General features: G+C 40.4%; 1 protein-coding gene across 1 annotated transcript in view; it reads left to right on the top strand.

Moving 5' to 3' along the window:
* ppil2 (peptidylprolyl isomerase (cyclophilin)-like 2) overlaps positions 1-24117 on the top strand; it is a 369843-nt gene that overhangs the window by 56278 nt on the left and 289448 nt on the right. The window contains exon 6 of the mRNA XM_072587119.1: positions 19092-19143. Coding sequence (XP_072443220.1) covers positions 19092-19143 — 52 coding nt within the window. The remainder of the gene's footprint in view (positions 1-19091; positions 19144-24117) is intronic.

Here is a 24117-nt window from a genome sequence, read left to right as displayed (position 1 = left end):
CATTTGTAAGTTTCTTATTTCTTTGCAGCTTGCTTTACCACCAAATTAAATGTCATTTGCAAATTTGCTACTGTACCTTCTATCCCTACATGCATGTCACTAATATAAGTTGTGAATTATTAGGGTCTGAGGACTGAACCCTGTGGCACCCCACTAGTTACAGCTTGCCAATCAGAAAAAAGACCAGTTTAAACAGGGAAATCAGGAGGGCAAGAACGGGACATGAGATAGCTTTGGCAAATAGGGTTAATGAGAATCCAAAGGGATTTAATAAATACATTAAGGGCAAAAGGGTAAGTAGGGAGACGATAGTACCCCTCAAACATCAGCATGGCTGCCTATGTCTGGAATCGCAGGAGATGTGGGAGATACTAAATGAGTATTTTGCATCAGTATTTACTGTGGAGAAGCACATGGAAGATATAGAATGTGGGGAACGAGATGGTGACACCTTGAAAAATGTCCATATTACAGAGGAGGTGGTGCTGGATGTCTTAAAATGCATAAAGGTACATGAATAGAGGCATATAGGCCAAATGTTGGCCAATGGGTCTAGATTGATTTAGGATGTCTGTTTGGCATGGACTAGTTGGACCAAAAGGTCTGTTTCCATACTGTTCATTTCTACGACTCCCTGCTTTCTCTTGATTAGCCATCCACTATTCAACCTAATATATTACCCTCAAACCCCAATTGCTGTAGAGATAGGGCAGAGAAGATTTAACAGAATATTGCCTGTAGCTTTTGATAAGCATCAGGGTTATAGTTAACATTCCGTGCAGTTGGGTCCTTGTACAGTGCCAAACTCTCGTGTAGACCGCATCAAGTTAAGATTTCGGGCAACATATTTGGTAGGGATTTTCCTGCGAATGCATGTTAATTATACTGAGTAATATCACTATGAGCAATCATTTTTACACATACTTGAAATTGAAAGTTACTTTTGGTAAGGTTTTGGTTCAAACTATTGGCTCAATAAAACTTGCAGTTGTCTAGCTCCTTTAAGATAGTAAAACAAACTAGAAGCCTCACAGGACCATAAATAATTGTCTGACTCCAAAACCATATAAGGAGATATGGGGCAGATGATCAGAAATTTGGTCAGAAGGTAGTTTTTCAGGAGCATTCTTGGAGGATAAAAGAGATCTCATAATTGGAAGAGGTTTAAGGACTACATTCTGGAACTTATGACCTAAGTAGTTGATGGTATGACCACTGACAGTAGAATAATAAAGATTGGGGATGCACAAAATGTCAGGATTGCAGGAGTGCAGAGATCCCACACATTGCATTTCTAAGAAAAACGTTTCCTGAGACCAATTCATGTGAATAGTGCTGTGCTTGGTAAGCATTAATATCTTAAGTTGGCCTTTTCTCATTCCTAACTTTGGCCATACTGTTGATGAGACGCCAGGGAGGTAAAGTTCAGAGCAGAGATATTTCCATTTCTCTTTCAAGTGACTTTGACAGAACCCAGGGAGCTCTGTCAGCTGTACGTGGCATGAGTGATGGGTGGAAAGATAAATTGCCTTTCACTGGTGAGTCACAGTACATCACTAGTACAGTTCGCAAAATTAATATCAGCCAGGTGTTCAATCTTTATATTAAAATTGTGATGAGCTGACAGTTGTAGGAGAATTGAAGCTTAGAAAATGATTTCCAAGTCCAGTTCTTTTATACTGTAGTTCTTAAGTCTAGACCTTAATCCATGCAATGAAGAGATTAGAGTGAGGCTCAAATCAGAAGTGAACCTAATCTGGCCAAAACTTAAATTAAATAGACCTGCTACCCTGGAAAGTATTTTATTAACGATTTATGGATTATTCTCTGCTGTTGAATGAAACAATTCATCTCCTTTCCCTTTCTGAGCCCCTCTCATCTTTGAGTTTTACATTGGAATCCAGCAGCTAGTGATTAAACAATTCAAGCGTTTTGAACTCCACACGTGGATGAAGCTTCAAAATGAAAAATTGTGAAATTTAATGGGACCTTTGATAACAGCCTACTAATTCCTGCTATTTGCTTTGTGTATCAACAGTCTTCCCATTTTCAGGTCCTATTGTAGTCTTAACTACAAAAAAAAACTTGAGGAATTCAAAAGAGCTTCCTTAAACACAACTTATTACTGAATCAGCTATGGTATAGATAATCCTGGTAATTGGGTCTGCATTTATATATTTCCAGCAAGGAAATAGGATAGTGGTTTGCCACTTTTGGAATAATGTGTTCAATTCTGGTCTCCTTTCTATCGGAAGGATGTTGTGAAACTTAAAGGGATCAGAAATAATTTACAATAATGTTGCCAGGGTTGGGGGGTTTGAGCTGTCAAAAAAGTGGATATCGAGCAAAGGAAGATATTTGGACGCACCACTTCAAACATGATCAGAGGTGTTCTTTGAACACTGTCTGCTAAAGGGAAGTAGTCAGGCTCAGATGTTTATGAAGGGAATCCAGAGCATTGGGCCTAGGACACTGAGGGCAGAGGGTCAAAGAATAGAGGAATGTACAAGAGCGAAGTGGATTTTAGGGTGGGGCCATTGGGATGAGGAAGACTGTGCATTGTAGGATGAAAGAGATAATACTGAGAAATTGAAAAGCATGGTCCATAAAGAGACTTGAATATGATGTGGATTTGAAATTTAAGACTTCAGGGTCTGGGAGCCAGTGAGGACAGGAGTGTGTGCTTGAGCATTTTTATCATAATATGTTACTAAAACTTGGCTATCATTTCTTTTAATGTGCAATTTGTAAATATGGAAGTGACATTTACTATCATCCAGTGATCAGTTGGCAGTTCCATATATGGAACTAATCTAATTATAAATGCCTCACTAAGTTCTTCACTTATATTGATGAAAGTTCTCAGCTGGGGAGAAGTCTGGTGCAAATTTGTCAATTAAGCAGTTGTCACTTACTACTTTTGATAATAATTGTACCTTTTTTCCCTTGGGATGTTAAACACCCCAGTCATTGTTGTGTTAAGATTTCTTGAAACCTCTGTTGTTTGCTTGAACTCTATGTAAGTAATATGCCTTGAGCTATTGTTAAGTAGCAGTTGGCATGTTGGGTTATTGCTGTTTCTATCTACTCAAGCTTCGTGTCTGATGGAAGAAAGGAGTTCAGGGAGGTGCCTTGAAAATATAGCTTTTCAAAATGGCCTGAACATTTCAGGCATCCAATTGGTAAATGGATTACAGAGAATTGTACTGATCTTACAAAGCAAGTAGTCCCCAGCTGAGCTGAAATGGCCTAGTTTCAGAATGGATTGCAGCTAGAGCTTTAGGTTGGCCTCAATGTCTCACAAGAGAAAAAAACATGGAATTGTGAGCATTGTCTGGTGATCCCTGCTGAAATTCCAGTTATCACAGGACTCAGCTGAACTACAATACCTCCCACAGCCTGCCAAACTGCTTAGATTTGTCCATAGTAAATTAAGTTGAATTAGTTATTGAAAGACAGCAGGATTCATCTATTTGGAGATCTGGAAATTGATGAGAAAGGACAACTCAGTAATGTCGGATGACAATGATAGAGGGAATGATAATTAGGGTGTGAAAAGAAGAGTACAAATAGAAGAGTGAATTAAAAAATAGTGACCAGAATACAGGGACAGAGGAACGCATTGGCTAGGGGAAACTGGCCAAGGATGCTAAAGGGATAGGCGATGGCTAATATTTACTCTATACCAGACATGGATAAAGTTCAACAGTTGTACATCCCTGTCTGGTGTAAAAGTAAAACAGTGAAGACGACTTAACCATGGCTAACAAGGGAAATCAGGAACAGTGAGAAAGCCAAAGAGGAGGCATATAAATTGGCCAGAAAAAGCAGCAAACACAAGGACTGGGAGAAATTTTAAAATTGCCAGAGGATGACAAAGGGTTTAATTCAGAAAGGGAAAATAGAATATGAAAGTAAGCTTGCGGAAAACATAAAAACTGACTACAAAAGCTTCTATAAATATGTGAGGAGAAAAAGACTGATGAAGACAAATGTAGGTCCCTTGCAGTTAGAATCAGGTGAATTCATAATGAAGAACAAAGAAATGGCAGACCAATTGACCAAATCTGTCTTCACTAAGGAGGACACAAATAATCTTCAGGAAGTGCTAGGGGACAGAATGTCAAGCATGAAGGAGAGGTGAAGGAAATCCTTTTCAATCAGGAAATGGTATTGATGGGATTAAAACCTGAAATCCCCAGGGCCTGATGCTCTGCACCTCTGAGTATTTAAGGAAGTGGCTGTAGAAATAGCACGTACGTTGGTGATCATTTTCCAGCATTCTGTAGACTCTGAAGGAGTTCCAGTGAACTGGTGGTTAGCTAATATACTCCACTTTTTAGAAAAGGGGGGAGAGAGAGAAAATGGGGAATTGTAGACTGGTTAGCCTGACATTGGTGGGGGGAAATGCTGGAGTCAATCATTAAAGATGTAATAATTGAGCATTTGAAGTAGAGACAGAATCAATTCTAGTCAGCATGGGTTCACTGAAGGGAAATCGTGCTTGCCAAATCTCCTGGAGTTTTTTGAGGATGTGACCAATAGACTATGGTGAATTAGTCAATGTTGTGCATCTGGACTTTCAAAAATCTTTTGATAAGGTTCCATACGACATTGTAAGGAAAATTAAAGGTCATGGTATTGGAGATAATGTTTTGAGAGAGAACTGTTTGGCGGACAGGAAGCAGAGAGTTGGAATAAATGGATACTCTTCAGAGTGGCAGGCAGTGATGAGTGGGTGCTGCAGGGTTCAGTGCTGGGACCTCAGCTGATCACAATGTACATTAACTGGAATGAATTGAATGCAGTATCTCCAAATTTGGAGATGACACTAAGCTGGATGGCAGTGTGTGCTGTGAGGAGGATGCTAAGAATTTGTAGGGTGACTTGGACAGATTGGCTGATTGGGCAAATACTTGGCAAATGCAATATAATTTGGATAAATATGAGGTTATCCATTTTGGTCACAAAAATAAAGGAGGGCAGATTATTATCTGAATGGTGGCAGTTTAGGAAAAGGTGAGGTGCAACAAGAACTCTTTGTCATGGTGGAACAGTCACTGAAGGATGGCATGCAGGTGCAGCAGGCAGTGAGGAAAGCTGATGGTATTCTCTCCTTCGTAGTGAGAGGTTTTGAGTATAAGAGTAAGGATGTCTTGTTGCAGTTGTACAGGGCCTTGGTGAGGCCATACCTTGAGTACTGTGTGCAGTTTTCATCTGCTAGTCTGAGGAAGGGCATTGTGATTAATGGAGTCCAGTGAAGGTTCACCAGACTGATTCCTGGGATGACAGGGCTGACATATGAAGAAAGACTGTTTCGATTGGGCTTGTATTCACTGGAATTTAGAAGAATGATTGGAGATCTCATAGAAACATATAAAATCCTGATGGGACCGGATAGGCATAGATGCAGGAAAGGTGTTCCCAATGTTGGGGAAGTCCAGAACAAGGGGTAAGCCATTCGGGCTGAGATGAGGAATTTCTTCACTCAAAAGTTGTGAACCTGGGGAATTCTCTCCCACAGGAAGCTGTTGGGTCCAGTTCATTAGGTATATTCGAGAGAGTTGGATGTGGCCTTTGTGGTTAAAGGGATCAAGGGTATGAGGAGAAATTGGGAAAAGGTTATTGAGACTGCATAATTAGCCATGATTGTATCAAATGGTGGTGCAGCCTCAAAGGAACGAATGACTACTCCTGCACCTAGTTTCTTTGTTTCCAAGAGATGCTGAATAGGCTGGAGCAGTTTTCCCTGCAGCCTCAGAGGCTGATCTTGTAGAGGTCTATAAAATCATGAGGGGCATGGATAGGCTAAATAGACAAGGTAGTTCCCTGAGATGTGGAAGTCCAGAACTAGAGAGCATAGGTTGTGGGTGAGAGGGGAATGGTTTAAAAGGGACCTAAGGGGTAACATTTTCAGGCAGAGGGTGGTGTGTGTATGGAATGAGCTGACAGAGGAAGTGGTGGAGGCTGGTACAATTACAACCTTGAAAAGGCATCTGGATGGGTATATGAATAGGAAGGGTTTAGAAAGATATGGGCCAAATGCTAGCAATTGGACTAGATTAGTTTAGGATATCTGGTTGGCGTGGACGAGTTGGACCGATGAGTCTGTTTCTGTGCTGTACATCTCCATGACTCTATTTAGTTCTGTTCCCATTGCTGTAATTTGAATTTCAAACTAACCATTATAAATGCACGAAATTGTATCAATTGCCAACAGAGTTAGAGTGAACAACCGAAGTTTAATGTAAGTGGCCGACTGAATTGATGAGGTGTATTCCTTAAGATTGTATCTCATGATCTCACACCTTCAACAAGCCCACCTGTTAAAATGACCTTTTTATCTATCTTCTTTTTCATACGTAACTAATGAACCTGTGTGGGAGAGCAGGGAACCAGCTAAGTGGCTTTTTAAAGTGTAACATACTGTTTTTTTCTAGCTACAATAGTGGGTAAAGTGGGTTCTTTTTTGTTTATATGATTTTGTTGAGATCTGTCTCTTGATTAAACTTGAAAAATATAAGGGCTTGTGCTGCTCCTCGGATGCTGCGCTTTTCTAGCACCCCTCTCTCAACTCTGATCTCCAGCATCTGCAGTCCTCTCTTTCTCCTAGGGCAACCTGGAGCAATGTTTTTTTTTACAGCAGTAAGACTGCTATTTTCTGGGTCTGTAGATAATTTAGGTGCAAAGATGGGCCTTAGTAGAATGATGTGGGTGATTAGGGAGAGTTTCCATGTCACCGATGATTATGTCTGCAGGAAGTGTGTTTGGTTTCAAATCCTATTGGATTGCATGGATATTTTGGAGTGGCAGTTAGAGGCAATGAGGAATTTACAGAAAGAAGGGGGTGTCATGGATGGTAGCTGTCAGAAGGGATAAAAAAAGCAACAGATACAGTCAGATAGATATGTTTCTGTCAGGAAGGGTAGGAGAGGGAGGCAAGTTGTGTAGGAATCTCCTGTGGCTGTCCCCATCTCAAACAAGTATGCTGTTTTGGAAAATGTATGGGTGAGGGGGTGGACTCTCAGGGAATGTAACCAGGTTTCTGGTCCCAGACTGGCTCTAATGTAACGAGGGGTACGCCAAGTTCCAAGCAATCGGTTGTGATAGGGAATTCTCTAGTCAGAGGCACAGACAGATGTTTCTGTGGCTGACAGTGAGCAATCAGAACAGTGTGTTACCTCCCTGATGTCAGAATAAAGGATATTTCTGAGAAGGTACAGAATATTCTCAAAGGGGAGGGGGACCAACAGGAGATTGTTGTGCACATGGGAACTAATGACATAGGATGAGAAAAGGATAAGATTCTAAGGAGAGAATATAGGAAGTTCGACAGCAATTTATAAATGGATTATCTGGATTACTCCCAGTGCTGTGAGCTCGTGAGGGTGGGAGGAGGAGGAGGAGGAGGAGGATGGAGCTGGTGCAGGGAGAAGCATTCACAGTTTTAGATCATTGGAATCTCTTCTGGGGTAGAAGTAACCCGAATAAGAAGGACTGATTGCACCTGAGTTGAAAGGGAACTAGAATACTGGTGGGAAGGTTTGCTGCTGCTTAGGAAGATTTAAAATAGTAAGGGGCCAGAAGGAAAGGGTGGAGGGTGTGGGGATACAGTGAGGAAAGAGATCATTCTGAGACTGGTACAGTTGAGAAAGGGAGCAAGTCAAACAGTCAGGGCAGGCAGAAACAAAGCAGAGAAGAAGTTAGGCTTGATAAGTTAAACTGCATTTATTTCAATGCAAGAAGCCTAATAAGTAAGGCAAATGAACTTGGGACATGGTGGGAATATGGGACTGGGATATCATAGCAATTGCAGAGACATGGCTCAGGGATGGACAGGACTGGCAGCTTAATGTTCCAAGGTATAGATGCTATAGGAAGGGAGGCAATAAAGGAGAGATTTAGTGTTTTTGATTAGGGATAACTTTGCAGCTGTACTTAGGGAGGATACTCCTGGGAATAGGTTATTTGGGTGGAACTGAGAAATAAGAAAGGAATGATTGCCTTATTGGGATCGTATTGTAGACTCTCAATTGTCAGCGGGAAATTGAGAAACAAATTTGTAAGGAGATCTCAGTTATCTGTAAGAATAATAAGGTGGCTATAGTATGATTTAAATTTTCCAAACATAGCCTGGGACTGCCATGGTGTTAAAGGCTTGGATGGAGATGAATTTGTTGTGTGGACAAAAAGATTTTCTGATTCAGTATCTGGATGGACCTACTAAAGAAGGTGCAAAACTTGAGCTACTGTTGGGAAATAAGGCAGGACAGGTTACTGAGGTGTCAGTGGGGGCACACTTTGGGGCCAGTGACTATAATTCTAATAAATTTAAAATAGTGATGGAATGGATAAACTGGATGTAAAGGTTAAACTTCTATATTGGAGGAAGGCTATTTTTGATGGTATTAGGCAAGAACTTTCAGAAGTTGTTTAGGAACAGATGTTTACAGGTAAGAAGACGGATGGAATATGGGAAGTCTTCAAAAATGCGATAATAAGAGACCCGGGACAGTACATTCCTGTTAGGGTGAAGGGCGAGACTGGTAGGTGCAGGGAATGCTGAATGACTCGATAAATTGAGGATTTGGTCAATAAAAAGAAGGAAGCATATGTTGGGTGTAGAAAGCAGGGATTGAGTGAATCCTTAGAAAAGTGTAAAGGTATATTTGAGGGAAATCAGGAGGGCAAAAAGGGGTTTTGAAATAGCTTTGGCAAATAGAGTTAAGGAGAAACCAAAGGGGTTTTATAAATACATTCAGGGCAAAAGGGTAACTAGGGAGAGCTAGGGCCCGCTAGGCTATCTAAGGATCTCTGTGTGGAATCGCAGGAGATGGGCTAAACTAAATGAGTATTTTGTATCAATGTTTAATGTGGAGAAGGATATGGAAGATATGGAACATGGGGAATTAACTTGTGACATCATGAAAAATGATCATATTACAAATGAGGAGGTACTGGACGTCTTAAAATGCATAAAGGTAGATAAATCCCTGGGACCTGATCAGGTGTACCCTCAAAATCTGTGGGAAGCTGGGGAAGTGATTGCTTGGGCCCCTTGTTGTGGTACTTGTATCTTGTATCATGAATAGCCACAGATGAGGTGCTGGAAGACTGGAGGTTGGCTAACGTGGTGCCGCTATTTAAGAAAGGTGTTAAGGAAAAGCCAAGGAATGATAAACTGGTGAGCCTGATGGTGGTGGGCATGTTGTTGGAGGGAATCCTGAGGGACAGGATTTACATGTATTGGAAAGGCAAGGAGTGATTAGGAATAATCAACATGGCTTTGTGCACTGGAAATTATGTTTCGGGCATAAGCCCTTCATCAGGAATGAGGCTTGTGGGCTGAGGGGCTGAGAGATAAATGGGAGGGGGGTGGGGTGGGGCTGGAGAAGGTAGCTGAGAATGCAGTAGGTAGGTGAATGAGAAGATGATAGGTTGGAGAGGAGGGTGGAGTATACATTTACCTGTACCTCCACCAATGTCATCTACTGTATCTGTTGCACCCGATGTGGTCTCCTGTACATCAGAGATACAGGATGCCGCCATGCAGATTGTTTCAGAGAACGTCTTTGGGACACCTGCACCAACCAAACCCATTGTGCCGTGGCTTAACATTTCAACTCCCCCTCCCGCTCCGACAAGGACATGCAGGTCCTGGGCCTCCGCCATCGCCAAACCCTTGCCAACCGACGCCTGGAGGAAGAACGCCTCACATTCCACCTTGGGACTCTGCAACCACACGGGATCGATGTTGGTTTCAATAGTTTCCTCACTTCCCCTCCCCCCAACATTATCCCAGTCCCAAGCCTCCAACTCGGTACCGCCCTCCTGACCTGTCCATCATCTTTCCCATCTATTTGCTTCACCCTCCTCTCCGACCTATCGCCTTCCCCTTCACCTTCACCTACCTATTGCATTCTCAGCTACCTTTCCCCTAGCCCCACCCCCATCCCATTTATCTCTCAGTTCATTGATTCTCCTGCTCCTCAGGTGCTACCTGACCTGCTGTGCTTTTCCAGCACCACAGTCTAAACTCTGATCTCCAGCAACTGCAGTCCTCCCTTTCTACTTATGGAGTTTTAGAAAACCATGACGGGCATTGATAGCGTAAATAGACAAGGTATTTTCCCTGGATTGGGGGAGTCCAAAATAGACAGGTTTAGGGTGAAAGGGGAAAAATTTAAAAGCGACCTAAGGGGTGACTTTTTCTTGCAGGGGGTGGTGTGTATATAGAATGAGCTGCCAGGGGAAGTGGTGGAGGTTGGTACAATTACAACATTTAAAATTCATCTATATTGGTTATGAATAGGAAGGGTTTAGAGGGATATGGGCCAAACGCTAGCAAATGAGTCTAGACTTATCTAAGATATCTGGTCGGCATGGATGAGTTGGACTGAAGGGTCTGTTCCTATACTGTACACCTCTATGACTCTATTTGTTTTAATGCTCTTTCTTTGTTTACCCCAGATTGTTTGGTGTTATCAATATACAGTAATTGACGCTAAATATCCGAAGACTCCAGGGCAATCCTGGAGTGTTAGCAATTGGCAGCCCCAGTTATGACTGCTATTATGCTGAGCAGGTGCTGCATTGCTAGAGACACTGACTCATGAGAGACTTTAAAGACTGTGGTCTCTGTTCAGATACTGTTTAAAAGATTCTATTTCTCCATTCAAAAAAGGACAGATGTTCTCCTACTGTCCTCATTAACATTTCCCCTTAATCAGTACCAGCAAAATTAGTGAATAATAAGTTATTCAGCTTTTTGATATTTGTTGGACATTGCTATTGGGAACGAGAGCTTCTTTTCCAATGTAAAAAAAATCATGGCCCTCCCAAGTGTCATTTATTTTATAGCCTTTTAAAATGTTTTGGCATTATGACAAGCCTCAAGGCACCAGATTTCTTGCATTGCATTCTTCCAAGTTTACAGCTTTCCATATACAGCTTGACATGCCTTATGGTTGTCACTTTACAGTTTTAATGAAGAATTTTGAAATATACCCTCATCTGTCTGTAAATTGCATGGAGCAAATTTTGTACAGTTTAAGGTTTCTGTTAAATTTTCTGCTGTGAATAACTTTATAACAATTTCTGCATGTAAACCAGGTTTCTGATGGGTAGAAAGTTTCATCTTTCATTTGCTGCTGCATTACGACAATCATCAACAGGGTTGTGCTAAACTGATTATTGAGCAATAAAGAGAACACTGTAGAAGTATGGGAGTAAAATGATTTTTACTGGGAGTGTTAATGAGAGGCCTGGAATAATGATCCTGAGATAGCAATTGAAATCCTGCCACAGCAGTTGGGATTTTAAATTCAGTGAATTTAAATCAGTTTTTTAAAAATAAAAACAGCTAGTGTCAATAATGGTGCCTCTGAAAATATTGTATTATAAAAATCCATCTGGTTCATGAATGCTGTAAGGGAAGGAATCTGCTGTCCTTTCCTTACCTGGCCTAGTCTTGTTTGCATGCTCACAGCAATGTGGTTGACTCTGAAGAATTCTTTGATATGGCCTAGCAAACCACTTAATTGCAACCAAGATGCAGTCTTGTTACCACATTCTTGAAGATAGTTTGAAATCAGCAAAATAAATGCCAATGATGTCCTATGAAAGAATTTTAAAATTCACTATATTTCCTATGAATTCAGATGTGAGACAAAATCCATTATCAATATTTTAACAATGTGACCTTCAGGTTATATTTAGTGAAGAGTGCTGCATTTGACTGATTCAAAATGTTGGTAACATTCAATTCTGACCAGCAAGAGGGAGGGGCTTATTGCAAGTTCACTTGAGTTCAAAGGTTACAGGCAGTGAGTGAGTGTGTGTGTGTCAGAGAGAGAGGGAGAGAAGCACAGTTCATGTTAGGAGTGCTGTAGTTAGCTATGTTGCTGAGAGGCAGCTAAATTGTCAGATTCTTTGGAAGGGACTCAAAGTGAGAAGTTGAACAGCTGGATGGCTTTATACTGTGAGAACATGGGAGAGGTTCAAGGAGTTAGTGTTGGAGTCAGGTCTCAGAAGAAGTCCTGGAAACTGAGAAAGTGGAGAAATTATTAGTTTTGTGTTGGGGAAAGTTGTGAGGCTCAGAAGAAGCCTACAAAGATAGTTAGCTCAAACAATGAATTGAAAAGCTGAAAGATATAAAAGAGACCTGAGGGGCAACTTTTTCACGCAGAGGGCGGTACGTGTATGGAATGAGCTGCCAGAGGATGTGGTGGAGGCTGGTACAGTTGCAACATTTAAGAGGCATTTGGATGGGTATATGAATAGGAAGGGTTTGGAGGGATATGGGTCGGGTGCTGGCAGGTGGGACTAGATTGGGTTGGCATATCTGGTCGGTATGGACAAGTTGGACTGAAGAGCCTGTTTCCATGCTGTACATCTCTATAACTTTATGACTCTAAGCGATATTCGCTTGATACAATGAGCAAGATTGGAGCTTGGGCTGGTGGGAGGAAAATCAGGGGCAAAACTGGTCTGGTGAAACTGGCTGTTAGTGAAGAGCTTGAGTCACATTGGTTGCCCTTCTTTTCAAGGTCAGTCAGAAGGGAGGAGTTGCCGTGAATATTCACTAGAAAGCAGTTCTTGAGAGGGAGTTTCACGGCCTAGATTGGCAAATGTGAAGAATTCTAATCTTTTGTGAAGTTTAATGATACAAGATAACCTACTGTGTCATTAATACTTGGGGAATTGCTAAGAAATCCATTGGGTCTGTCTTAATCACATTTGCTATTTGATATATGCTGTGGGTGTTCAATCACATTTTATTACCCATATCAACCACATGTTAATTCTGTATGAAGAATGTAAGTCATAGATTATATTATTATTCTTAAACTAATTGCTGTTTTTCAAACCTTGGAATCTCGTGGTATTATTCTCTTAGGCATTTCTCTGAACCCCACTTTGTTTTATTTAAAAATAAAAATTAATATTCTCTTGCCAGATTGCAACATAAATGTGTGGTCTGGTATGGGATTGTAACAGATAACAGAAGATATAATCATTTTGAACCACTGAATACTAATGTTCAGATTTTTTTAAACAAATAAACTGGCTCGCAGCTACAAATAACTTGATGTATGTTTAAGAAACTAAAATCCATTTACATATGCTTTTATCAACTTTAAATCATCAGCTTCTTTAAAATTTAGCAAATTGGCATTCTATCGCTTAGTTGATGAACATTGTGCAGTTTGGATATATGCTTCCGAGATCTGATATTGCATACTTCAACCATGTGAGTGTTAAGCTCTCACGAAGCTGGTGTCACCTCTCCTGAACTCCGAAACTGATTAAACCATTTCTTGGAGAAAACAAAAATGTTCCGACTGCTAACAGTTTAATAATTTGGACATCATGGCAGCCAGTTGCCTGTACTTCTTCACAAGTAGCCAAACATTTTACAACCTTTTCTACTCCAGTGTATATGGAATGCTACAATTAAGAAATCTCATCTGGTCAAGGGGAATTTTTTCCCTGTGATTGCAATAAATTGCCTTTATGCAACTACTTCAGATTCCAATGCAGGCTTGGAAACAATTTAAGTACTGTGTATATATACCAAGAGTCTCTATCCCATGGTTTTTAGAGATGGGGTTGATTTAGATTTGAAGTAACAGATGTTTTTTGCTTTCAGAGATCAAGTGATATTCCTGTAAGGTTGTTTGCAAATCCAGGACAGGGAGAGAAATCCTACACTTGATGTGTTCCTATTCTCAGTGTTGGGTTATGGAAGAATTGAGCTGGGTCAGGCTTTGCTCTTTGCCCTTTTGAGAAAATAGCTGCTTGGGCTGGTCCCCTTTGCTGTTTGGCTGCAGATGTAAGTTGGCTGATGCTGTCTGCAAGTAAAGTTTTATGTTCAAAAATCTGAAGAACAAAAAAAAATTCAACGAAGTAATTCATTTAAAGGAAAACCCGCTCTTCTTCACTAACCCTTTGATGAGAACAGTTCCACATGTCTACATTTTGTCCTTGTATCTATTTTACTCAGTCAGTGTGTATCACAGCCAACTTGCTTCTCATGCAATAATACATAATATAGTACAGAAGTCCTTTGGCTCATCGAGTCTGCATTGACACGTGAGAAATACCTGATCTTCAACCTGAACCCATAGCTTTGAATGTTATGATGTGCCAAGTGCTCATTAAGGTACTTTACAAAAGAGAGGTAGGAGAACATTTTCTAGCACTGCACTCTCGAATTTGAGCTCCAGCATCTGCAGTCCTCACTTTCTCCTACTTGATTTTCACCTCACTGCCTACCTTAAAGAAGTTCTCCTCCTCTCTCTACAAGGATCTCAGTGAGTCTCCCTCTCACAGCGCCAGCCAGGTCATCTCCTTTGCAGTCCTGATAAAGGGCTTATGCCTGAAACGTTGACTCTTTTGCTCCTCAGATGCTGCCTGACCTGCTGTGCTTTTCTAGCACAGCATTCTCGACTTTAGTATTCTCGACTTTACAAAAGATGCAACACACCGCTACCACCTTTCAGGCAGTGCATTCGAGACCATTTTCACACTCCAGTTAAAAACATTTTCCCTCACATCCCTACGGAAACCTCCTGCCCCTCACCTTGAACTGGTGCCCCCTTGTGACTGACCTTTCAATTAAGGGGAACAGCTGCTGCTTATTTACTCTGTCTATACTGCTCATAATCTTGTATACCTCAATCAGGTCATCCTGCAGTCTGCTCCAACTAAACCCAAGCCTATCCAACCTTTTCCCATAAGTTAAATTTTCCATCCGAGGCAGCGTCAGAAGTGAACACAGTACTCTAAGCTATGGTCTCACCAAAGTTTGACACAATTCTAGTGCGAATTCCTTGCTTTTGTAATCTATGTCTCAATTGATAAAGGGAATCATCCCATGTGCCTTTTTTATCACCGTGATAATGTGCCCTCCATTTTCAGGGATCTGTGCACAAAGCTGATGTCTCTTTGTTCCACAGAACTTGCTAGTGTCATGTCATTCATTGAATATACCATTGTCAAATTACTCCTTTCATAGTGTATCACCTCACATATTTCAGGGTTAGATTTCATCTGTCACTTATCTGCCCATTTAACCATCCTGTTCATATTTTCTTGGAGCCCAAGACACTCAATCTTGCTGTTAACCACTCGACCAGTCTTTGTGTCAACCGCTAATGTGCAAATCTAAGATCCCCACAAAGTCAAATTTGTTATTTATATAAATGCCAAAAAATAGGGGACCCAGGACAGGCCCCTATGCCACTGGGCATTAGCTTCCAGTCATGAAGCAGCTGTCTGTCATCACCCTCTTTTTCCTACAACTGAGCCAAATTTGAATCCACTTTACCAAATTACCCTATATCATGTGTGAATTTGTCTACTTAATAAGTCTCCTATTTTGTTCTGACCCAGAGTCCGTACATCAGAAGTCAGTTTATGGTGATGACATGGGAACACTGGCCAACTTTATTTTTCTCTCCTCTCCAGCGAAAAAAATTGTAATATTCCCGTTGGTTAACTTCACCACTTAAATAGGAGAGACAGGGTATTCTGTGGCAAGTCAATCACTTGCAGACTCTTCAAAGCCTTTCCTTCACCAAGAAGCACAGATACATGCATTCTGGAACATTCGCTGTTGCCTGGATGATTGCATCTCCAAAACTGCTCAAGACTTTTGACAATATTCAAGACAAAGTTGTTCACTTGATAGGCAGCCCACCTTCACCTCCAAACAGTTGCCCCATCCACCAGTGTATACCGTCTACAAGGTTCACTTTGGCAACTTGTTGAGTCTCCCTTATGAACACTTTCCAAATTAACAAACTCTAATACCTTGAATAATTAGAACAAGAAGCTTCGAGTCACCACCACTTGCAAGACCTTTCCAAGTCTTGCGTCATCTTGACTTGGAAATATATCATTGTTCCTTTGTAATTGTTGGATGAAAATCTTGGAACTCTATCTAGGGATTGTATTGTAGTTTTACTTACGTCACATGGACTGTTGTGGTTTAAGTAGGTCACTCAGTGACGCTTTCTTAGATGAAATTGGGAATGAAAAGTAAATGTTGGTTTTGCCAGTAACTACAATCCTAACTGACTCAATCTCTCCTCATACGTCAGTTGTGCCATCCCGGGTATAAATTTAGTAAACATTCGCTAAACTTCCCTGTGGCAAGAAAATCCTTCTTCAGGTAAGGAGTCCAAAACTGTGCACAATATTCCAGATGTGGCCTCCCCATTGCTCTATTTAATTGCAGGGAAGCATCATTGTTCCTGTACTTGATGATCAAAGTACAGTTTGCCTTCTTTACTGTCTGTTGCACCTGCATACTTACTTTCAGCAACTGGTGCATGAGTACCTCCAGGTTTTGTTGAGTATGCCCCTTTCTCAATTTACAACCATTCAAATAATAACTTGCCTCCCTAATTTTGCTACCAAAGTGGGTAACCTCACATTTATCATGTTATATTGCATCTGCCTACTCACTCAGCTTATCCCAATGCAACATCTCTGCAGATGTAAGACTGTTAATTGTTTACAGAAATGCATAAAGTGCTCAACTTTACTTTCCAATGGAAAAGAGTGGCAGATTGTGGTCAGCCCACACAACAACAATGGCTTGCAATTATATTGGGTATTTTATAGTGAAACAACACAAGGTGCCCACACATAAGCATAAATAATCAAAATTTGACATTGAGCCATATAATAGATGTTAGGGTCAGTGCTCAAAAATTTGTTAATACACTAGGTTTTTAAGAAGTGTCTTCAAGGGGGAGAGAAAAATAGACAGACTAAGGGAGGAGTTTTGGCTTTAAACATCCAGGCAGCTAAAAACATGGTCAGCGGTGGTGGAATGATGAAATTTTTTTGTGGAAAAAGCCAGAATTGAGAAACATAGATGTCTTTGAGAGTTTAGAGTTGAAAGAATGTAGGGATAGAAAGGGACCAAATCATGGAAAGGTTTCAAATCAAAGGCATATGTTTTAAAATTAAGGTACTTGAGACATGAACAGGAGTTGATAGGTGTAGGTTAGTGAATGGAAGAGCTGGGTTAGTGAAACCTACTATGGGCATCTCCATTATTTTTGCAAGATTTTATTTTGGTGGGGAATGTCGATTTAATTTTAGAGGAGCAGCAGCAGCAGGAAGAGAACTGGGCTTGAAGAAATAAGAGAAAATAATACGACTCAAATGTGGTCCATTATAAAAGATTTATTTACTAGCAGTGCACTTGGACAACAGTGACAGGATCAGACAGAATAAGCATGGATTTACAAAAGAGAAATCATACTTGACAATCATCTGTCGGAATTTTTTTGCAGATGGAGCCAATAGAGTTGCTAAGGGAGATCCAGTAGATGTGGTTTATTTGGGCTTTTGGAAGACTTTTAATAAGGTACCACATAAGATGTTAGCATGCAAAATTAAAATGTATGTGATTGGGGGTAGCATACTGACATGGATAGGGAACTAGTTGGCAGGCAGGAAACAGCATAGGAATAAGTGGGTCTTTTTCTGAATGGCCAGTAGTGACCAGGATTGGACCCCAACTATTCACGATATGAATTAATGGTTTAGATGAGGAAACTAAATGTAATATATTCACATTTACAGATGTGAAAAATGGGTAGGAGGGTGAACTGTGTGGAGAGTGCTGAGATGCTTCAGTGTAATTTGGACAAGCCGAGTGAATGGACAGATGAAGTAAACTATAGATAAATATGAGATTCTTTGCTTTGGTAGCATAAAAGGAAACAGGTTTATATCTCAATGGTAACAGTTTGGGAAAAAGTGACTCGCATTGATATCTGGGTATGCTTGTGCATTATTTGCTGAGGGTAAGCTAACTCTATCACAAGTGCAACAGATGGTGAAGTAGACAAATAGTTTGTTGGCCTTCACAGTGTGGGAATTCAAGTGCAGGAATAGGGACGTATTGCAGCGATGTCTTGCTGCAATTGTACAGGGCCTTATTAAGGTGACACGTGGAATATTGTGTGCAGAGTTGGTCTCCTTGCTTGAGGAAAGACGTTTTGCTTACGGAGGGAGTGTAACACATGCATACCAGACTGGTTGGTAGGATTCATGTATGAAGAGAGACTAGATTGGATAGTACTATATTCATTGAGTTTAGAAGAATGGGGTGAAGTTTGAAAAAAACCGATACAATCCAATGGATAAAGTCAATGCAGGAAGGATGCTCCCAATGATCAGGGAGTCTAAAACCAGAGATCACAATTTAAAGATATCGGGTAGGCCATTCATCACGAAATCTCCTCAGCCAGATATTGGCTGCCACAGTATGTGGTTGAGGCCAAAACATTGACTATTTTCTAGAAGCAGTTAGGTACAGTTCATTGGGTGAAAGTGATCCAAGGGTATTCGGAGAAGGCAGGAGCAGAATATAGAGTCTGATGATCAGCGTGATCAAGTTAAATGTGCTTGATGTGCCAAATTACCTACTCCTATTTTCTATGCTTCTATTTTTTTGAGTCATCAGCAGAGTCACTCAACAGTATATTTAGTTCACACAGATTGGTAGGGTTTGTTAGTTAAGTACGACCTTTTAATTTGTCCCTAGGCAGACAGGGCAGCATTCCTAATTGTCCCAAGTGTATAATGAGTCAATCAAATAGTGTGGTCTGATATTGTCTATAAGCCAGCCCATGTTCCCAACACTGATTGATAGCAATAAACATGGTTTGTTTATATAATCTGGGTGCTATCTTGACATGCCTTTTCAATTTTGGTTGACATATTATTAGATTTATTTTGCCAACCTCTCCGGTCAATTTTAAACTGTTGATACTTGCCCAAGACCATAACCGCTCCACTGCACCCAGTTAAGAAAGAAATGGTGGGAGGGACCAATGTTGTGGTCAGTTGTGTAGTGGATGGGTAGATGGAAATGCTTAACCTGTTGCGCTGAATGAAGAAAGGCTAAGAATGGGCCTGCCTCAGCTTTCTGTCCTAGCGGTACTGCTTTATAATGTAAGATATTACAGAGGTGTATAGCCTTTGTTTTATTGATTGTATTTCAAACTAACTTTGTTAGTTATTTGCTAACTTTGTTTATCAAATTCTTCTTTTTTCGATTTCAGAAATTGGATGTTAAATCACTCATCAAACTGACCTATCACAAAAACAGTGAAGGTATGTACTTGCTGCCTGTTGCTGTAACAACACGGTATTCCATGTTCCATAATTTTCTTCTGGATTACAGAGCTTTAGGTTTTATTCCTAACAAATAGGCAATGAATTATGCCATTGCTCCAGAAAGAGTTCCATTCTTTCTTCCACTTGACACATAGAGACCTCAACATGTTTGAAAAGATGTGTGAAAAATCTGAACAAAATTGATTCCTTTCGCACTAACTAATTGGAATATTGCAGCACAAGAGCTTAGATTTGTGCAACTCCACAAATGTATTAAACTCAACTCTGAGGATACTTTAGGCAGGGTTTAGTTAAAAGTGGCAACTTTTTGAATGGTAGATAATGTGCCATGTTAGAGAGGAGAAAAAGGGGCAATAATTCTTGCCAGCAGACTCACTATCAATGTCCTGGGGGTTACCAAAGACCAAAAATTGTACTGGACCAGATAGAAATACTTCGGCTGCAAGAGCAGGTCAGAGGTTCAAGTCAGGAGTATAATAGAATACTCTGCACTCACATGGATGTGTGCAACTCCAAGAAAACTCAAGAAGCTCAACACCATCCAGTTCAAAGCAGCCTGTTTGATTGGCATTACATCTACTATCTTAATCATTCACTCACTGTACCACCAATGCACAGTGCATATGTGTGCTGTATAGAAGATGCACTGCAGCAACTTACCGAAGCTCCTTTGACAGCACATTCCAAAAAATGTGGTCTGCACCACCTAGAAGGATAAGAGCAGCAGGTAGATGGGAATACCACCTAAATTGCCTCCAAATCACTCACCATTCTGTTTTGGAGCTAAACTGTCATTTTTTCACTACCGCTGTCAAAATCCTGGAACTCCCCTTCAGAGTGTATAGAGTGTCCCTACAACCCAAATACTGCATTGATTTGAGAAGGCAAGTCATCAACGACTTCTCAAAGGGTTGGGCAATAAATGCTGGGTTAGCCAGTGATGCCAATATCCTCTGAACGCATTTATTAAAAGACACCGAAACAGTCTGGTTGTATAATGCCTTTTACTAATGCCAAAACCCAGGTCAGTTGTTGCTGAAATTTGATTGATTCACATTTGGGTGTCCTAGCATTGTAAAATAACAATGGATTTGCTCAAACCTGTTTTGCACAAGGAATGTGCATGACAAAACGAATCTTACTATGCTTCTCTGATCTGAACACTGCTACAGCCTAGACAGAAACCTGTTGTCATGGTTAAGATATTGTGCAAGAATACACTTGGCTAAACAAACTGAATGCATGCAAAACTTAGACAATGCCTTTAAATTTCTTTTAATGGCATCACCTCCAGCAAAAGCATAGGTATTTATGTAATTGTTTATGCGTACTGTACAGCACTCCACCTTGGTCTGAATTTAATGTGCATCATTTCAAAAGTGAGGGAGTATAGCCTATGAGAACGTTTATCTGATACCTAGAAACCTCTGAAATGCTGTTTCTATCTTCTGTTCAATTAGCATCTGACTTTATAACTTGCAGTTTGAATGAATGCAAATATAAAGTAAGAAGAATAAACTCCCAAGGTCACTTCTGCACTTTTACAATTGGAAAGGAATCTGGCTAATTCCTATAGAAAATTATCTGCTTGTATCTGAGGAAAACGAAGGTTTTAAAGCACAAGAGTTCCTTCTTTCTCTCTTCTACCTGCAGATTGTTGCTAGTATTTGGAAACTGAAGAGGTTAGGCCAGTGCTGTTTCAGTGACATCTGTGGTGACTGAGCCTCTGTGCTGTTAGTGTCGGTCCATTGTTGTTCTTTCCCATTTACACGGTTTTAAAATGAGCCAGAGTCATAGTTTAATGTTCAGTGAATGGTGTCAGAATGGTTTTATCATTTAGTTAGATTCCAGTTCCCTTATTGAATAAGTTAAACAAAGTATACACTGTAGCTATGCTGTTTGAAGACAGAAAGTCATTTTACAAGAATGGTAATTTCAGTTTTCCATGTTTTATTGTTTGGTGACTTTTGGTTTAGATATACTTCCTCAAACACCAGGCTAAAACTACTCACTGACCTCACATTTTGTACACTATGTAAATGACTCTAATTCAGATTTGTTGAGAAATCTCTGCTACGATCCCTTGCACAAGTTGTTAGATTGTATTTGCAATGCCTGATCTTGAAAAGCCACAGTTTCCCTAAGTTAAGCAGTTAAACAATAGTAAAGCTAAAGCCATTATCTTTAACCCCAGCCATAAAGTTCCAAAATTTGCTACTGAACCCATTCCTATTCCAAGTCACTCTCTCAAACTGAACCAGAATACAGGGCGACCGCCATATCTGCACAATCATTTTCCATGGTTTCAGTTACCCGCGGTTTACCGCCGCCCAAACATATTACAGGGAACGTTCCAGAACCATGGACTGGGGGTTGCCAGGAAGGTAAATTTCCCATTGAAATGAATGGGTTTGCTCCTATCCATCGATAGGTCTTGGAACATAACCCCGTGGATTCAGGGGCCTGCTGTATTGGCATTCTCAGCCGGCTAATTGATGTTTTGCTGAATTTCTATCCCGAATCATCTTCATAAAAAACAGCTTCTTTCACTTTTGCATAATTGCCAGACACTGTCCCTACCTTAGTTCAGCTTTTGCTGATTCTTTCCAGATCTATCTATTCCAATGCTCCTTGGGCTGGAGTTTTGCCCTCCACTGTCAGTATTCATCTCTTCATCCCTCTGGACCCACCTGGTTAGGTTTACTAAGAGATTTATTGTCCATTTAAATTGGAACAAAGGCATATATGGTTAATAGTTTTGTGACTTGTCACGATGCAGCAAAGTTCAAGGTCTTGACTATGTAGTTGCTCTTCTGGATGTTAATTATAGAACACAGTTCCATGTTTTAAGAGATCTTGGTTCTTTGCTGGATTTGTCTCAGTTGGTCATTTTTCAGCCTTGCACACCACATCCAGAGAAACAGACACCTTCACAATCTGTCTTCAAAACAGCATTGTCTTAGTCTCAATTCCCCTCATGCTTGGTAAGGCCTGAAGTACCTTCCCATTTATATGTTCTGTAGAAATTCTGTTAGTGCATTTCTGCAGCAGTTACTGTTTCACAAGAGGTAATTGATTTTTAATGTCTCATCCCATAAATACCTGAGAAATTTCAGAGTGATGTGAAATGGTAGGTCTCTCATGCTCCACAGGGGCTTTATTATCCATTTCCATCCCTTTTTTGTAGAAAGCAAAATTATGGAATTTGCAGCAGGCTAGTCTATCTATCAGCCTTGCTGTTTAAAACAAAATCGCAATTGTCTTTTTAGAGTCGCAGTTTTAACAAATCCAGCCATTTTAAAGGAAAATGATAAGTTGAATTTTTGAGGCAAAAAAGCCTTCTTGTAAGATGACAAAAATACATATTTTTCTTATTATATTTTGATTTCAACCTACTGTAGCTAAACTGGAAGGGGCCATTTTGTTGAATTTGACTTATTGTGTTCAAGTACTTTATAAATTGGCTGCCTTCACAGTAACGAAAAAGGTAACCAAAAAAGGTTGCTAAGCTTTAAATACTATAAAATGGCACTAACTAAGAGGTGTTGTCAGTAAAATATTACTTGTTGTTAAGAAACCCCTTCTTCAAATGTTTCTTTTTAAGTCAAATTTAGTGACTCCTAATTCCAAAGATAAATCCTGTTGCAACAGCAAAGTATACACTCCCATGTTCCTGAACACACACAACTGAATGCCCTGCGCAGGTGGATCCTCACCTTCCTGACCCATACACTACAGCCAGTGAAGATAGGCCACTCCCCACTGTACCTCCTCTATGGTAACCCTCAACACTGCAGCCCCCCAAGAATGTGTTCTCGGCCCCCTTCTGTACTCTTTGTACACCCACGACTGCGTAGCCAAATTCTAAATGACTGCCATCTACAAGTTTGCTGATGACACCACTGTGGTAGGATGGATATCAAATGATGAGTCAGAACACAAAGGAGATAGAGGGCTTGGTGTCATGGTAACAACCTCTCTCTCAATGTTGGCAAAAGAAAAGAACTGATCATTGACTTGCAAAAGAAAGGGGGAGAACATGCCCCATCTACAACAGAGGAGTGGAGGTTGAGAGCATTGACAGCACCAAGTTCCTAGGAGTGACAATAACCGACGACCTGTCCTGGGACTTCTCACGTAGATACGATAGTCAAGAAGACACAACAATGCTTCTTCTTCCTCAGGTGACTTAGGAAATTCGGCATGTCCATAAGGACCCTTCACAGATACGCCACAGAAAGCATGCTACCCGTGTGAATAATACTCAAAACACCCAAGTTTATTTCCCCATTTACTTTGCCCTTTGAATCCTATAATTTAATAATTGTTAAATGCTGATTTATAGGAAGATGGGTAAATTGAATTTTTGTGGTGCATAGGTTGCCTGGTATTTTCCTGCAACAGGTGTTTGGGCAGTTAGAAATCCATTACTGCATGGAATGAAGCCTTTCAGCTCATTCAGTTCATACTGGACTTGAGGCAGAAGGCACAGTACTTATTAAATCATCTCATTGTGCTAGCTATTTTAAAATGTTATACATTCATACTGAATGTTACAACCTTATTTGAATACCTGGATTTTTAATATTTCTGCAAATGATCATCAGAATAGCTAATGAAATTAAAATTGCTCTCAAATAATTTCATCCAAACCAGGGTAATTTAAAAAGGCTTTGCATTCTGCTGTTAATGGTCCAAAGATGATAGTGTGTTGCTTTTCACTTAATTTCATTTTTCATAATGAAACAACCGTTATTTTCTGTATTTGGTACAAATTCACTAAAAGAACGCATGTTGGACATCTTTGAAGAAGAGCCATATCGGACTCAATGCTAACTTTGTCTTTTCTCTCTGCAGTTGCTGCCAGATCTGCTGAGTTGCTCCAGCATTTGTTTGTTTCAGATTTCCAACATCCATAGTGTTTTGCTTTTATTTGTGGAATTATGGTCA

Source organism: Chiloscyllium punctatum, chromosome 17 (genome assembly GCF_047496795.1).
Source record: "Chiloscyllium punctatum isolate Juve2018m chromosome 17, sChiPun1.3, whole genome shotgun sequence".
Taxonomy (NCBI): Eukaryota; Metazoa; Chordata; class Chondrichthyes; order Orectolobiformes; family Hemiscylliidae; genus Chiloscyllium; species Chiloscyllium punctatum.
Note: the sequence above shows the minus strand (reverse complement) of the source record. Positions and strands in the feature narration are given on the sequence as shown.